The following is a 15749-nucleotide window of genomic DNA, read 5'->3' on the forward strand; positions in this document are numbered from 1 at the left end:
TGGCTTTTATCTAAAATCCCAGTCTGGGTCTACACATCTCCTTAAAAACACCAAAACACCTCCACAGTGCTACTAAATGACTCATATATGACTTGGTCACTCAGAGCACATCGCAAACAGAGCACAAAACTCAAAATCCCAGTATTCTCCATGCCATATCCTAGACATGACAACTCACATGCTCTTTTGATGCTCTTCAACAGGTCTAAGAGACATATAGGGTCATAAATCACACTTACGAACTTAAGACTTCAACTAAACCAGACTAGCACTCAGGATAGGCACACATAGCTCCAGCGTGCTATGTGCTACTGGAATCTTTCAAACGGCATTTTCAGATTTTACAAACTTCATAAGTTTCTTACACAGATCATAAAAAAAATAAGTCTTGGACTTAGGCATTAGCTTCACCCTTTGTACTACCAGTCACCCAAACCATGGTTTTAAAAGTCAGCCTGTCAACTGGCAATTTAAACAGCCCTAGAGAAATACTATCATGGACAGGTAAAAAGAAGTATGTAAAGCACTGATTTTGTAGTCTGTTGACAAGTTCCTAAATTTTCAGTCATTAGCATGATGCGAAAGTCACTATTCCTGAATTAGGGCAAGACTGACTGATACGTAATGTCAACACAAAGACACTAACCACGAGATTATTTCTAAGCACTTAAAATTCACAATACTAAATAAAAATGTTTCAGTGCTGCACAGGGTCATATTTGTCCTGGAGAAGCAACTAATGCTACCAGTTTAACTCAGGAATTTGTATCAAAAAGTATATAAAGAGGGAAAATAAAGACACATTTTTCATTTTAGGTGGAAGTGTGAATTGGGATTCTATGAAAGGAGAAGGATGGTAAATTCAGTACTTCACAAGAATTAGAACCTGCACATCTCACATCATTCACGCTGCCTTCATCATCATTCACATGGGTGCATAGCAGCTTCTAATGCAATTTTAATTTAAACAACAAAATTCAAATTTATGACTGCGTTTTTGCAACTCTCAAGTTGCCCCATATATTAAGTATTTTAATTCATGCCTCTCAAACTGTTTTCTCTGATTTAATGTTACTCTTTTGCATTCCTAGATAGTGTGAGTAGAAAGCATTGCTAAAAGAATGACTGATAACACTGAAACAGATCCAAATACATACTGAATTCAGTATGGAAGGAACACTAAGAGCTTTTGGCTGCTTCAAATCAACGTACTTTATTAATACACATATTCCTTTGTCCACTGATGTTACAGGTCACCTTGACATACTGTGTGTTCTCTAGGGATTTAACAGACCTAATGATGCCTGGATTGTATACAAGTTCTGGATACACAATAGTATTTTCCTGTTTTGTGAAAAATGTGAACTAAGTGATTATGTTTCCGTGCTATTGTATGCATTATGCACCTAGTACTAAAGTTTAAAACTTTTACAGTTGCTCTAAAATCTCTTTTAATTAGAGTATTTGCAAATACATTTAAGTATGATAAGTTTAAAAGATCTTACATAATCTGTACACCTATAAAATACTATTTCTGTTAAAGAATAGGAACTGTTATTCATCTAAATTCACTTAGTATTCTTAACATATTTTAAGCTCTCATTTTGTGTAACACATAACATGTAGAAATCTGCAACATACTGCACATGCAAATCCTCAATGTCTTTGTGAGACTACCATACTGCTGTGGAAAAGATATTTCAGCCTGACAAAACAGTGTCAAAAAATGATGTCACGAAGACAAGCTAAGCACGCTAACAATGAATTATCTTCCCAGCACTGTAAAACTCGCCAACAGACTCACTATTAGGGAGAAATGACATCTGCTGACAGTAACTATGTAAGAGTATCCAAAATGATCACCATTTTTCATGTGTGACTTCACTGTTTTTTTATTCTAATTACAGGCATACATTGTCTTTTTAATTACTTGTGGTTTGTTTATTTTGTTTTTTAATAAAGAACAGAAGTTCACAGAAGAAAATGAAGCATCACTGCAAAAACAGCAGGATACAATAAAATACTGAGCAGTCATTAAGAAACTGTATAAATAACTGAGTAAGCCTTGCTTAGACTTGACAATTTACATTTAATTGAAACTTAAAGAGGTGACAAACTATACTACTGAAGTTTTAAAATTTATTTTTTTTTAGATTCATTAAAAGCATAAAGGATCAGCTAAGTCAAACCCTTCCTGCTGTTCCCATAATCTGTAATTTCATTAAAACTTTTACCCTAGGAAAGCTAAATACATGAGTAGTAGGGTATTATCACTGTTTTTAAAATTCATATCCAGTGAGGTGTGGGAGTAGGGGTATTACAGGAGAGTAGAAAGGAGAATCAAAGATAAACTACAAAGCTTATTCCTTAGAAAAACAAATAAATACATGGCTGATAAGTCTTCCTTACATGTTAAAAAAAAAATACAAAGTGTAACAGAGAAGTGGGAAGTATCAGCTTAGTTCTTCCCCATGCAATATGAGTTAGGGAGCTGTGCTGAGCATGTGAAATTCCCTGCCCACAAGGTCACAACAGCATTTCATTCCACAGCTCACCTAAGAATTCACAAAGTTGTCTTCTTTTTTTTTTTTTTTTTTTTTTTTTTTTGGGGGGGGGGGGGTCGCTTGCAGATGGTGAGAATAAGTAAAGCTAAACCAGACCTGTTTCCCTTAACTTACTCTTTTCCCATACCTATAGAAACTGCCTTTAGGAGTTGGTTAACAAAAACAGCACGAAGATGAGTTGTATGGTAATCAAATGCTACCAGGTCCAGGCTGGAAACCAACACGTATTACCACCCTCATCGAGTCATTAGCAAGACCACTGAAAGCGTATGAAGTTAAAAGTCTTGCTGTGTTGCCAGTGAATTCTGGAGCGTGCAATTTTACACAGTGGCATCACGTATTGTCAAAACCTTGTAACAAAACCCAAATAAATAAATTTGAAGTTAAACGGTCTTGAAATTGAATTAGAGAAGAAAATAAGAATAGGAAGAGTAGATGGAAGCGCGGTATCTGTTCACTGTAACACATGTCAACGTGGACAGCGATTCAAACAACGAGGTGAATGCAGTATTACAGATCAGGTTTTTCATCTCATGTCTAGGTACATCCCTCTGGAAATAACGTGTTTAAAGCACGCTGCATCCAACAACCCCCAGCAGCTGGAAGTTTTCGGTATAATCCAAGTTGTTGTCCTAATCCCTTCCTCTGCCCTCACCACAGCACAGGCGTGCTTACTCCAGCAAGGACTACACCGCGTTGTGTGATTGCTGTCCTCGGCCAGTGGTAGAGTGGAGCCAGGCTGCCCTGGGCCCAGCTGCAGTCAAGAGGCAGGTCCTAGTACCGGGTCTGCTCTCCTCTGCAGCCACGGCGGCTCCGGTATTCACCGGCCGGCAATGAAAACCCACATTTATACCCTGGAGGGCGTGTGCCCGAGGGAAGCGTCTCCCCGGCTTGGGGCAGGGCCAACCGGAGAATCTCCACGGTGGGGTCCCACCGCAACCAATGCATCTCCAAACGCAACCGGTAGCCGAAACGGTGTGAAGCCTCTCAGTGCTCACCGCCCCGGTGATACAGGAGCTGGCGACGGTCAGGGGCCGGCGCCTTCCCAGGCAACAGTTGGCTGCATCTCCCGGTGACTCCCCGTCACCGACTGTCCACCCGGCCTCCGTCGCCAGGCCGCCCCCACGTCGGCGACGAGCAGGGCAGGGGGAGCCGCGCCGCCTGCGGCCCGCCAGCCAGCGACGGGGTGACCCTGGACCGAGAAGTCGGCACAAAGCCGGCTGCAAGGGCTCAGGGCGGTGGAGGGCAATGGGGCAAGGAAAGCCCTCTGGTTGAAGAAAGCCCCGCGGCCGCAGAGCCCCATCCCCGCCCTGCTGCCGGCGGGGTCGATGCGGAGGGCACTGCGGGAAGGAGCTACAGAAGCAGCTCAGCCAGCTAGCCACACCACAGTCTCCAAGCAGGCGGTGATTCCCAGCCCCACCGTGCCTCCCCTCCGCTTACCTGAGCCACCCGTTGCCGCTCGCCGCTAAAGGGACCCTCATCCATCCCCTTCGTCTCCCCCGCGCCTCAGAAACACCCCCCGGAGCTGCGCGACGCAGCCGAACCCGGCCCGGCCCAGCCCGACGCTCCCAAGCCCGCCCCGCCGTGGCTGCGTGCGGTTCCCGCCGGCGGCTGCCCCCGGGCGGGCGGGCGCGGCTCCCTCGGATCCGCCTCCCGCCACCGCCTCCGGCTGGCGCGGGGGGCGAGGCGCGGCCCCCTCCGACGTCCATAGGGGTAGGAGAGGAATGGGAGGTTCACTGGACGGTAGCGGATGGGAAGGGGAGGCGGCGGTATGGTTCTGAATAAGGGTAACGAGGAGACGAAGTTCCGGGGGAGGAGGGGTCCCCAGTCCCTCATGTCCGCGAGGACCCTCAGGCTCCCCATCCCGGCAAGAGGGGAGGGGTCCGAGTTATTTGCTTAGAAATAAGGTCAGGGAAACCTGTGGTTGTTACCCGTGCTGCACCCCCACCCCGGAGCATCGGCACTGATACAGATCCACACCGTTTTGCAGAGATCCATCCCTTCTCCTCCCAGCCGCAGGGCTCCTTTTTAGGAGGAGGCGGGACGCGTCTGTATGTGTGTGAATGTTTGAGTTCAGTGGGGCTGCAAACATCATTTTTGGTTTTTTGCATTTCTGCCTTTGCAGAAGGCAGCACTTCCTCAAGACGTCAAAAACAGATCTGAGCCCATTCACAGCTCGTGAAAATACTTCGTACTTCCTCCTTTTTTTTTTCTTTCCCTTTTTTTTTTTTTTTTTAAAGGGGTTAAGTAAGGTTAAAGTTGCAAGAGTGGCTACTCTGCGCTTGATTTTCCCCTTCCCCAAAATCCAATCTACAAAGTCATTTATGGGAAGAAAAGAAAGAAAGGAAAAAAAAGATAAAACAACTACAAATAACAATATTTGAAATACAGCACAGAAATATCTGGTTAATGGTTCATAGCAGGATTTTGCTTGCTGAGCACTTTAAATATGTGAAGCCATGATGCCGACCACAAAAGCCATTACAGCACTGTGCCAGTGAACCCGAGAGTTCAACACAGCTGCATTCTGCCTGGGGCAGATGCATTGAAGGAAAGGCCTGTGCCCACACTGAGAGGTGTGATTCTCATAAATTAAGTCAAGTTTTGAAGTGCTGTGAAGCCAAGTGGTCTGGTAGAGCTGTCAGCACATCGAGCCTGCTGCTGTCTTGTGCCTCTGGCATGTCACTCCCACGGAGCAAGTTTCCCAGATCAGCAATACTTACACACTTTAACTTCTTACCTTTACACAGGCTGTATCCAGATGTCCTTGAATTGTTCTACTTTGGTCTAAAATTTCCGAATTTTCTAGTTAGAAAATAATTCAAGTGACATACATAGTCTATTAAAAGGCTTGGTGCCTGTGACTGTAGCACATACTTAATATAGCTACCCTTACAACACCCAGCTTAATAGAACTCTAAGCTGCTGGCTTGCATATTTTATCCACAAGTCTCAGAGTACCTTTAAAAAAAAAAGTAAATAGCATTGCTCCACTTTCAAGTGGGAAGAACAGTCACATGGAAATCTTGAACCAGCATAGAGAACTGAACCTTAGATTCCTAGCTAGCAGCCTAACGCTCTGTTTACTTTTTTCTTCTGGGGCATGCCTTCTGAATGCTATATAATGGTCATGTCTTTAACTGGATGCTTTGGAAAAGAAGAGACAGCTGTCACCCATCATTTGGAAATATCCCGACCCTGTTAATCCATGTTATGTGTGCTCTCAGATTGTCTGCACTGAATGCATCAAGGATGTAGCCAGAAGAATATTTAATTTCAGGGTATGAATAGTATTTAGGACTTAGAAAAGTCCAACTTTTAAATCTTGCTAAAACAAAGCGACTGTTATACATTGATTAAGTGAACCGTAGAACATCTACATAGCTTTAGCATTATGTACTGCCGCAAGACTGAAGTTGAACAGCCTGTGGAGGGAATGGCAGGTAAGTGATAGGTTTTAAATTCTCAGCTTTGAACAATGAGGCTAGAAACCAGGAAAGAATTGTTTAACTGGCTACTTGCATATTCAGTAACCCTATGTGAAACTGTTACCTCAGTGCTGGTGTGAGAAAAAAGTCATCTTTTATCACTTGGACTCTGAGAGGGATCTCAAATAATGCCCAGTTTTTACTCAAACAGTTCTGTCCTATCTCTACCAGCCTCATCCCAGTATCTCAAACACTCTAAACTTTCTTAGGTGAAAGGATGTGCTTGCATTTACACAGGTGAATTGTGCCTCGAAATTTATGCATATCATACACCTGCATATTCTTAGATGTTAATTAGGTGTCTAGCCTCCCATTACAGTTAGAAGTAGGGTCCCAGTCTGGTGCTTTCATGTGGTTGTCTCACAAGAATCAGGTAGGTTCCTGTGATCAATTAGTTCTCTGGTGAGCAATGCAATGGACCAGCCACCAAGAGGCTGTGTTATTACACCTGAAAGCTACCCAGACTCTATTTACCCAGGACCTGATCCACAGGTGGGATTAGAGGAAACGTTCATGTCTTTTTTAAATGCCCTTGGGTATTTTTCCATGTTTTCTACTGCTCTTCCAGAAGCATCAGATCTTCTGTAGATCCTGTGACCCATAGAGGTAGCCCAGGTAGCTCAGCATTTCCATTGCTACACAAGTGAACCTGTCTTTACTAGAGTAGAAAATTAGTCGTCTACTTGGATACACCTACATACACACATCTAAAATTTAGGAGTCTGAAACTCATGCTGAATTCTATCCAAACTGATTTGCATTTCCAAATTTCAGTGAAATTTAGTATGGTTTATTTCACAGTTATGAAAATGTATGCACAACTGCTTCCTGTGGCTCAACTGGGACATAACAACAGAGCACAAATATCCCACTTTTTTAGAAGCTGGCTTTGTAACATCTGCTGTAATTTGAGTGGTGACATAAAGTTTGTTGGGTTTGGTTGTTTGGGTTTATTTTATTTTATTTTATTTTATTTTATTTTATTTTTTGTTTTGTGTTTGGTTGTTGTTATATTCATACATAAATACTTGGGTTTTTTATCTACCTGAAACAGTTTTGTCTGGTTTTTTTATAGAGTGTGGTGCCTTGCAAGTCTTGAAACTCATGGTTTTATGCAGAATTGCACTCATAATCATCTGGATGCAAGCAGAGGTCTTATAACAGATGAGAGCATGAGTTTTCAGCTTTTGATGTTTAACTTACTAAGCACAATTAATGTATTTATCTAGCAGTTTTCTCAAGTATTGCATGTAGGAGTTGATTTATGGAATAAAAGAACATCTTTCTTAATGCTCATTTTAGCTCTGTGCAGACTGAAATAAAGGTTACCATAGAGAGCATTCTCAGTAAAAGGAAGGTTTAGAGCTCAGTTCATAGACTGACAAATTCAAAGGAAAGTTTCTACAATATCAGTGGCCATTGAATCAGCCCTTTAATCAGGTCCTCAGTCTGGAAGTACTTTATTTTTGTGGTTAATGAAGAAGAAAAGGATAATGCTGACATATTCTATGAAGTAAATTATATGAATATTCAGTATAATCCTGTCATCACTTGCATAATTCACAATACTGCTGATATTGTTTGAAGTCGTAGCTGTTCATCACATGTGGAGATGAACTTCAGCACTCTTTTCAAATTAAGGGAAATAATTTTCTTCTTGGTTATACCACTGAAAATTAAGAATTAATCCAGTAAATTTTGAGATATAACAACCAAAAGAGGAGAGGAGGGAGTTAATCTATCATTTTTACAACTCTGAATTGTGTCAGAAATTGTGCTGCTGTAGTTTATGAGTATTTTTCTCCTTTCAAAGAACCAAGAAGGCAGAGAAAACTGCTTCTTAATTGTTGTAGTTATCTTCAGTTTGAAGAGCATGCATTGAGCCTTTATTGCAGTAAACTCCCAGATTATTTTCTGTATCAACTGATGTGTGACATTGGAAAAAGCATGAAGAGCCAGCAGCTACACCACTCATCAAAAATAAGGAGTCCCAACTGAAGACAGATGGAAATCTGACTTGTGTTTATCTATCAGTTTGGGAGTCAATATATAGGAAATTCATTCCCCTGTACACACCTTGAATGGCACACAATCAAAACATTTATTTTATATATTAATTATCTTTGTTAGACATTCATTTTCATTGTCAGTCTTACACAAATTAACTTTATTCCGGAAAGTGATATGATTAAGCTTCTGGTAGAGGCTTTTAAAGATATGCGTGCATACAGCTTTAAAAAAGTTCAGATTTAGAAAATACATTGCTTATATAAAAAAAAAAATTAAATTGTATTTTTATTGGGTTTTAGCAAGTTAGACCAATATACATTAAATAATGCAACTTAGGCTGTATAATTATACAGTATTATGGTTAGACCCTGGACTTTTTTTGTGTGCATATGGTTCTCAGCTGTAACTACCTTATCCAAATATACATGGGCAAAGCATAATAGTAGTGTTCCTAATTCAAAGGTTTATCAATATTCAAGCTGTTTCTACAGTGAAACTGGAGGTTATTTCAGTGGAATTGCATTGTGCAAAAAAATTCAAATCTGTCTGAAATAATATTCAAATTGCAAAACAAATAGTAATTATTTCAATAGCTCACTGGGTATGTAATGTTTCATTTATCACTACTAATACTAATAAGAAAACATCTAAGTGCCAAACTATTTTAAGCTGGTCGTCACAAACCCATTTTCATTTGCATCTAGCAAGATGTATCCTGGCAACCGTATATTTTTGGATTCGTAACAATTTATTCTATTCATTTTATGCAAATGAGGTAACCAATACTGCAGGAATCATGAGAATTCAAGATGGATAACTTCCATACTTCAAAGCTATAGATAACTCACTAGGAATCTATGTGAGTTGCTGGTTTTTGTTTTGTTTTGTTTCAAAAAAATAATCAGTTAAATATTTCCTTCATTGTATCTACCCAGCTAAAATGTTTATCTGACATGATTCACATACATTTACTCCAAAATGGAGCACAGCAGCAATCCAAGCTGTGTCTTGTGAAGTAATGATTATCCTGCGCCTCTTCTCTGCTTCTGCTTTATTATTTTCCAAGTTAAAAATCTTGCTTTTTACCTGAAACTCACAGAGAACTTATGGCGAGAAGAGGAAGAACAGAAGCTCCAAACATTGATCACATCTATACACACTGACTTGATAAGCTAACAGAGTACCTACAGCAAACACTAAGTTTAAGTGATATATATGGGTTTTTTCCTGTTGTATTGTGTGAGAATGTCATCAAAAGGATATTTTTAAGAGTTGTCTTCTGGTTTTGATGAGTATGCGTGAATTATTTGTTTACATTTGCTGTAGAAGAAAGTTTATAGAATCCTGTGTATCTTCAGTACTCTATTATCAAGCCCATTTTTGTTTGTTTTGAGAAGATCTAAGGAGTTCAGCTGGGACAAAGCTCTGTTTATAGAAACCTACTGTGTATAATAGACTCATAAGTGCAGAATGTTTATAAAAAGAATTCATTACTTTTTTTCACTTATGTTCCTCAAGAGCTTTCAGCTTGGATCAAAGTCCCTGAACCTGAACTTTAGCCGCCAGGACTGTATAGTTCCTTCAAAAGCAACAAATGAAATTTCTGTAGCAGTGTGGTTGGTGGACTGAACCACAACTCTACCAGCTTGTCGTCAGTGAACACGATAGCTATTATTCCACTCTAAGACAACAATCTTCCACTGCTGACCAGCAGGACTCAGTTATACCCAGAATAAATTGAAATTTGACAACTGAAATGTTCCTCAGCTACTTTTCCTGCCCTTGTATCAGGGTTGAGTGTACATATAGCAGGAGTGGTTGAACAATTTCTGAAGCACATTCTGAAAATTTTGGGTGGCCTTTTTTGAGTTTACTTTCATGCATGGTACTGATCAACACAATATTTGGAACATGCTTCATGAGTTAACGCATAGAGCCTGCCTTGAGGCAGGCTCTATCAAAGGAGAGGAAGACAGAGCTGAAGAAACTGGAAATTTCAGCCATCAAATTTTGCCCCATTGCTACATGGTAGCCAGTGAACTTGAGTTTGACTGAAATCTTTGTTAGTGTCAGGACTGCAATTTGATGACATAGGAAGTGATGAGCAGTTGTTACAGGAAATTACACCAGTGTTAAAGTAATAGTTGGGTTGCTAAATTAAATTCTTAGCTTTAGTAATAGGAAAAGCCACAGCTTGGATCATCCATACGGTCTCAGTGAGGATCCCAATACACAGAATCACAAAATCATAGAATCATAGATTGGCTTGAGTTAGAAGAGACCTTAAAGATCATGTAGTTCCAGCCCCCTCTGTCATGGGCAGGGATACCTCCCACTGGACTAAGTTGCTTAAAGCTGTATCCAGCCTGGTCTTAAAGAATTCCAAGGATGAGGTGTCCACAACTTCTCTTAGCAACCCCCCACCCTCATAGTGAAGAACTTTTGCCTAATATCTAATCTTAATCTACCCTGCTCTAGTTTAAAACCATTGCCCTTTGTCCTGTCACCAGATGCTCTTATAAAAAAATCCCCCTCCAGCTTTCCTGTAGTCCCCCTGCAGGTCCTGGAAGGCCACTATGAGGTCTCCCCAGAGCCTTTGCTTCTTCAGGCTGAACAGACACAACTCCTTCAGCCCATCCTCAAAGGAGAGGTGCTCCGACCCTCTGATCATCTTTGTTGAACTTCGCGAGACTGGCATGGGCCCACTTCTCCAGCCTGTCAAAAATCCCTCTGGATGACATCCCTTCCCTCCATTGTGTCAGCAGCACCACACATCTTGGTGTCATCAGCAGACTTGCTGAGGATGCACTCAATCCCACTGTCTGTGTCACCAAAAAAGATGTTAAATAGCACTGGTCCCAGTACCAGTCCCTGAGGGCCTCTGCTTTTGGACGCTGAGTCACTGATAGCAGCTCTTTGATACATAACCAGCATGTTTTTGCACTCTATATGTGTGTTTATAGACCAATACATGTAGCCTCCAACTCAGCCAGAAAGCAGGACAGGCATCCAACTGGACCACAGGAAAAGTATGTTAAAATCTTGATTCTGGTGTTTCCTAAGTCTCAAAATCTTTGCAGGTTTAAGTACTGCTATATTTAACATATTTTATGTATGCAGCACCATTGCTTAAAAAAATACATTATACCAAATAAGATATGTCTTGCATAGGCTATTTGCAAAGGATTTTCATGGTCCAAGCTCTCTTTTGTAGGAGCATTGCAAATGGATGTTGTGTTGTCATTTACATGTGTTGGCAAAGGACTACTTCTCACAGCTGTTTGTCAACTTCTTGTCCAAAGATTTTACTCAGATGATTTGCTAATATAGTCAAAACTAGAAAGGTTGGATTAAACAGTTTAAGTAATAGGTCTTTCCTTGGTCACCTCAATTGGACAGAACCATGTAATGGTAGGGTCACCCTGTCAGCCCTGCAAGAAGACATGTGACAACTTCCAGCACAATAGAGAGAGAGATGGGCAGGTTGTTCCTGAAGTGTGTATCTGCTTAGTGCCCAGCAATCTTAAAGAATTAAAAAATGAGTTCTCCCTTTACAGTTACTTTGCTCTTCTGATATAGCAAAAACCTAAAAACTCGTATTTATTTGTTGTTTGTTTTGTCAAAACAAATCTCAGGATATACAAAAATCACTAGGTGTGAGCCTTATGATTTTTTTCCTGCAGCTTTTTTGTTTGTGTGTTTTTTTCTCTTTGCACATTTCACAAATTTAGAGCACATTTATGACATAAAATTAAAATCTGTTAAAAAAGGGATTCTATCTGTTTTCTTTTCCATTTTTATGTGTTGGATAATTATGTTTTGGTCATCTAAAATTTGGTGACACTTCATTAATTTTTTTTTTACCCAAAGCTTGAAAAATCAAGAATGATACCTCTTTAAAAAAGAGTGATTCTCTCTTGTAGTCAAAAGTTCAAAGAAAATGTAATTGTAACATTAAAGGCTCTATTTGAGATGGTGCCAACAGGAAAACAATTTAAGTCCCCTGCAATCTAGGCATTCCATGCTTAGGCTATTTGTCTAGATTGTAATACAAACAGCACAGCAAGGGAAGTGTTAGGAACATTGACACAATGCTTTCTCTGCTTCCCAAAAGTGCATTATTATTATTTTTTTTTTTCTTAGAGTTAGATTAATTGTAGCCCATATACCATCTTCCTGCTAGATGATGTTAAAACTACTTAAAAAAAAAAAAAAAAAAAAGAAAAAAAAAAGAAAAAAGTAGATCTTAATATTAGTAAACTATCTGGGCCTTTTCTGGCATCTAAACTAAGAAAGGTAAACACGTTCTTCTGAGTTCTCTAAATAATCTTACATCTCTTCCTGCAAGCATTGAATATATATGTAAATGAAATAAAATTATTACAAATCTGAAAGGTAAATACAGGAGTAATTATGAAAAGTCAATAGCAGTCAAGCAGATGTTTACAATGAATAGAAATTACTGCTGAGTCAATGATACTGACAAGTAGAAAGTTCATTTATATGAGTGGAAAAAGATCTGTTTCCACAGTAAATTGAACAAGCATAGGATCACAGGATCAGAAAATAATTCATGTTGGAAGGGACTTCAGGCAGTTTCTAGTCCAACATCCTGCACAAAGCAGTGTCAGCTGTGAGATTAGACCATGTTACTCTGGTGGTTTTTCAGTCAGATCTTGAAAACCCCCCAAAATGGAAACTGCACAACATCTCTGGGCAAGCTATTCTCTGTCTGACTGTCCTTGTGCTGAAAAGCCTTTTCTTTGCATCCAGACTGGATTTCTCTTTTTTTCAGTGTTACATGCATTGTATCTCTTCCTGCCAAACATCACGCCGTGGAGCCCAGCCTGGTCTTCCTGATAACCTTCTCATGTCTCTTAGAAACCTGTCATTAGTTTCCACCTAATAGCAATACACAAAAGATAGCGGACCTTTGCCTCATTTTCTCCATCAGTTGCTATGAACAGGAACCATATAGCTTATTCCGTCTCACTTTCTTCTTTTTACCCAATAATACCACCTCTCTTAATAACCTGTCCCTCTCTCTGTTATGCCTTTTGGGATTCATTCACCCCAAAGCCCTTAAAGTCATCTTCCATTGTGATGTTACCTTGAGCTGTTGTTCTAAGGAGAGGAGCTCCATCAGTGACAAGAAGCTTTTAGGAGGCAGAAAGAGTGTTTCATTGCATTAGCATTGTTCCTTACAACAGTTCTAGTTAGACATCCTGCAGTTTTACCTTGTACAGATATTTCAGCTTTGCCACTGTGATGCAAAACAAGGTACTTCTTTGACAACCTGATATGTAAACAGTCTTGTCTAGCTCATCAGTAAGTGGCAACAGAAAGTATTTCTTCTATGACAGAAGTTAGGTTCAGCTAGAAGAAACAACTGAAATTGAATTCTAGAACAGTTAATTTTGCATAAAACAAATGTCACTCTTAAAAAGCTTTTTGTCAGCTCCTTATAGATCTTTTAACAGGAGTGAAGCTTATTCTCCTCTTTAAGTCTTTCAGTACATTTTGCACATTTGTTTACTAGAGATAGCTTACTGCTGCTGGGATCACTTTTAAAAGGAGCTGTAAGACAAAACTGAGAGCTGTGGCTCAGTGCAGCCTTAACAAGAAAATGTCTAACTGTACCACAGCTCCTGTCAGGATGAAGGTAGAAGCACACCATAGATGAAGACTGAAAAAACATTAAAACATTTCCTGGATAAGACAGCCTCTTTGTTTCAAAGATGGCAGAGGAGGAAACAACTAAAATATCTTTTCTTGCTATCGTTACTAGACCAAATTAGAAACAGATCTGTGTTCATCACGAAGTTTGAAATTCATCTGAAATCTGAAAAAAAGGTATGACTTAGTGGGTACAGATCATCCCAGTACTGCATGCAGAGCAGAAAAAGAGCTCTGCCTTTTGCTGAGCTTCAAAAGGAGAGAGTGGATTTCCTTTCTGTGTGTTTTCTGTGACCTATGATTACAGATATATTTTCTTTATCCTGAAAGTTCAGCAGTAATAGAGAAAGCGATGCAATGAACAGTGCATAATGTGCCGTTAGTTTTTCCTTGCCAAGCATTAGTTTGTATCACCTTCTGTACTGAACTGTACTGACTCCTCCCCACCAAGTGAAGCACAGTATAAAGAGGAGGCTTAGTTCAAAAGAGTCAGTGAAGTAATTAGTGTTTTATTCAAACAAGTAGGTTCAATTCATGCAGTACTAAATAAGCATTTCCAGCTCTGCTTCCCTGACAATCTTTACTATTAATTGAGTACATCTAGCTTGCAGTTTGCTGAATAGGGCAAAAATGATGACATGGGCTGCTGCACATGGCTTACATGCCCATCGATTACCCTACAGCAAATGGAGAAAAAAGGCAGAAGGTTAAAATTTGTAATGCAACCTCTTAACAGCTATGAAACCTAGTGATTTTAGGGTCCTGTTCAGGATTTCAGTGTCTGGCAGTCAGCAACTTTCAGATCTCTAAAGGGTTTCTCTCTCCAAGGGTAACTGCCTTGTGAAGCTTAGTGAAGAGAAGCACAGATATGCATATTCAGTTCTGGGTACAATAGCTCCATTCTCACTGTCAGGTCAGCAGTCAAGTTCAGTGTAACTCCTCCTTCTGTTTCTGAATCAGGACTTTATGGAAATGCTGAAGATTTTTAATAAAGCAGCTCTGCTGTGAAACAAATCTGCCCTTTGCGACAGCTTTTTACTAAGCAGCATCAGTGCAGAGCTTATTAAGTCAAAAATTTAAAGTTCAAAGGCAGCAGCAGGTTTCAGTAGGCGTCTCTCCTCATCTGCTCTTCACAGCAATATAATTTGTTACCACCATATTTTTATTACGCAAGTAACGTCTACATGCTCTTGCTGTTGTAACACTTGGTCTATTTTAGTAACTAGTGAGCCATTCACACTCCCCCCCTCCCCCCCCCCCCCGCCAAAAAAAACCCTATATCTTCAGGTCTTTAAACTGATTCTCAGCCTTTTTGTATGGTCGCACTCTATGATTTCTAATCAGCAGCAAGCTTCTCCATAACCCTGGAAATGGTCATTTTCAGTGATCCATATCACTGTACTAAATTAAATTCATGCATCACAGAGCAGAGAAGAATATTGTTCTATGACTCTCAATTCAGTCATTTATATGAACTGACTTATTGCCAAATCTTTCTTCACGGAATATAATTTCTCATGTGGGCAAATTCTGTCCTTTTAAATTTTAGTGTTATAGCCTTTGCAAAAGAGCTGTTGCATGTGTTTACAATATTCAGTGAAGTCTGCATCCAAAGTATTTATATTTTTAAATAAAAAAATGCAGATTATGCCATTTCCTGCAACATTCAGGTAAGCATTTCCCCCTGTTATTGTCATAGGAACCCTTAAGAACTTAAAAATAAGAAAAATCTTTGCACCAATTTGTGGGAATTTTTATAGTGATTTCAGTGCTTTGAGTTACAATTGTGTGGAGACCAGTTTTTTAAGTGCAGAGTAGTGTTAAGTGCATGGAAAATTATTTCCTTTAAATGACTCATTCTTGTGGTGCCTGTCTATAGACAGAGACTTGGTCAGCCCTGAAGTTCCCTCATCATTGCAAATCCAGCCACTGGCTTGAATGTGATATTTCTGACTCAATGATTAGGTCTCTGGGTCCATTTATTTTGGACTTTATAAATGCAAACATGTTC

The 15749-nt window shown here is 39.9% G+C and overlaps 1 protein-coding gene across 4 annotated transcripts in view; it reads right to left on the bottom strand.

The window, feature by feature from the left end:
• The window catches only part of CYRIA (CYFIP related Rac1 interactor A), a 57031-nt gene extending 52879 nt beyond the window's left edge, over positions 1 to 4152 (bottom strand). For 3 of the 4 annotated variants that reach the window (XM_054179871.1, XM_054179868.1, XM_054179870.1), the window contains exon 1: positions 4005 to 4128. Coding sequence is in view for 1 of the 4 variants with exons in the window: in XM_054179867.1 (XP_054035842.1) it covers positions 4005 to 4045 (41 nt within the window). In the remaining 3 variants the exon portion in view is untranslated. Of the gene's footprint in view, positions 1 to 4004 lie in introns of all 4 variants that reach the window. The other variant, XM_054179867.1, reaches the window with a different exon arrangement.
• Positions 4153 to 15749: the final 11597 nt, after the last annotated feature.

Source organism: Dryobates pubescens, chromosome 3 (assembly GCF_014839835.1).
Source record: "Dryobates pubescens isolate bDryPub1 chromosome 3, bDryPub1.pri, whole genome shotgun sequence".
Lineage (NCBI taxonomy): Eukaryota > Metazoa > Chordata > Aves > Piciformes > Picidae > Dryobates > Dryobates pubescens.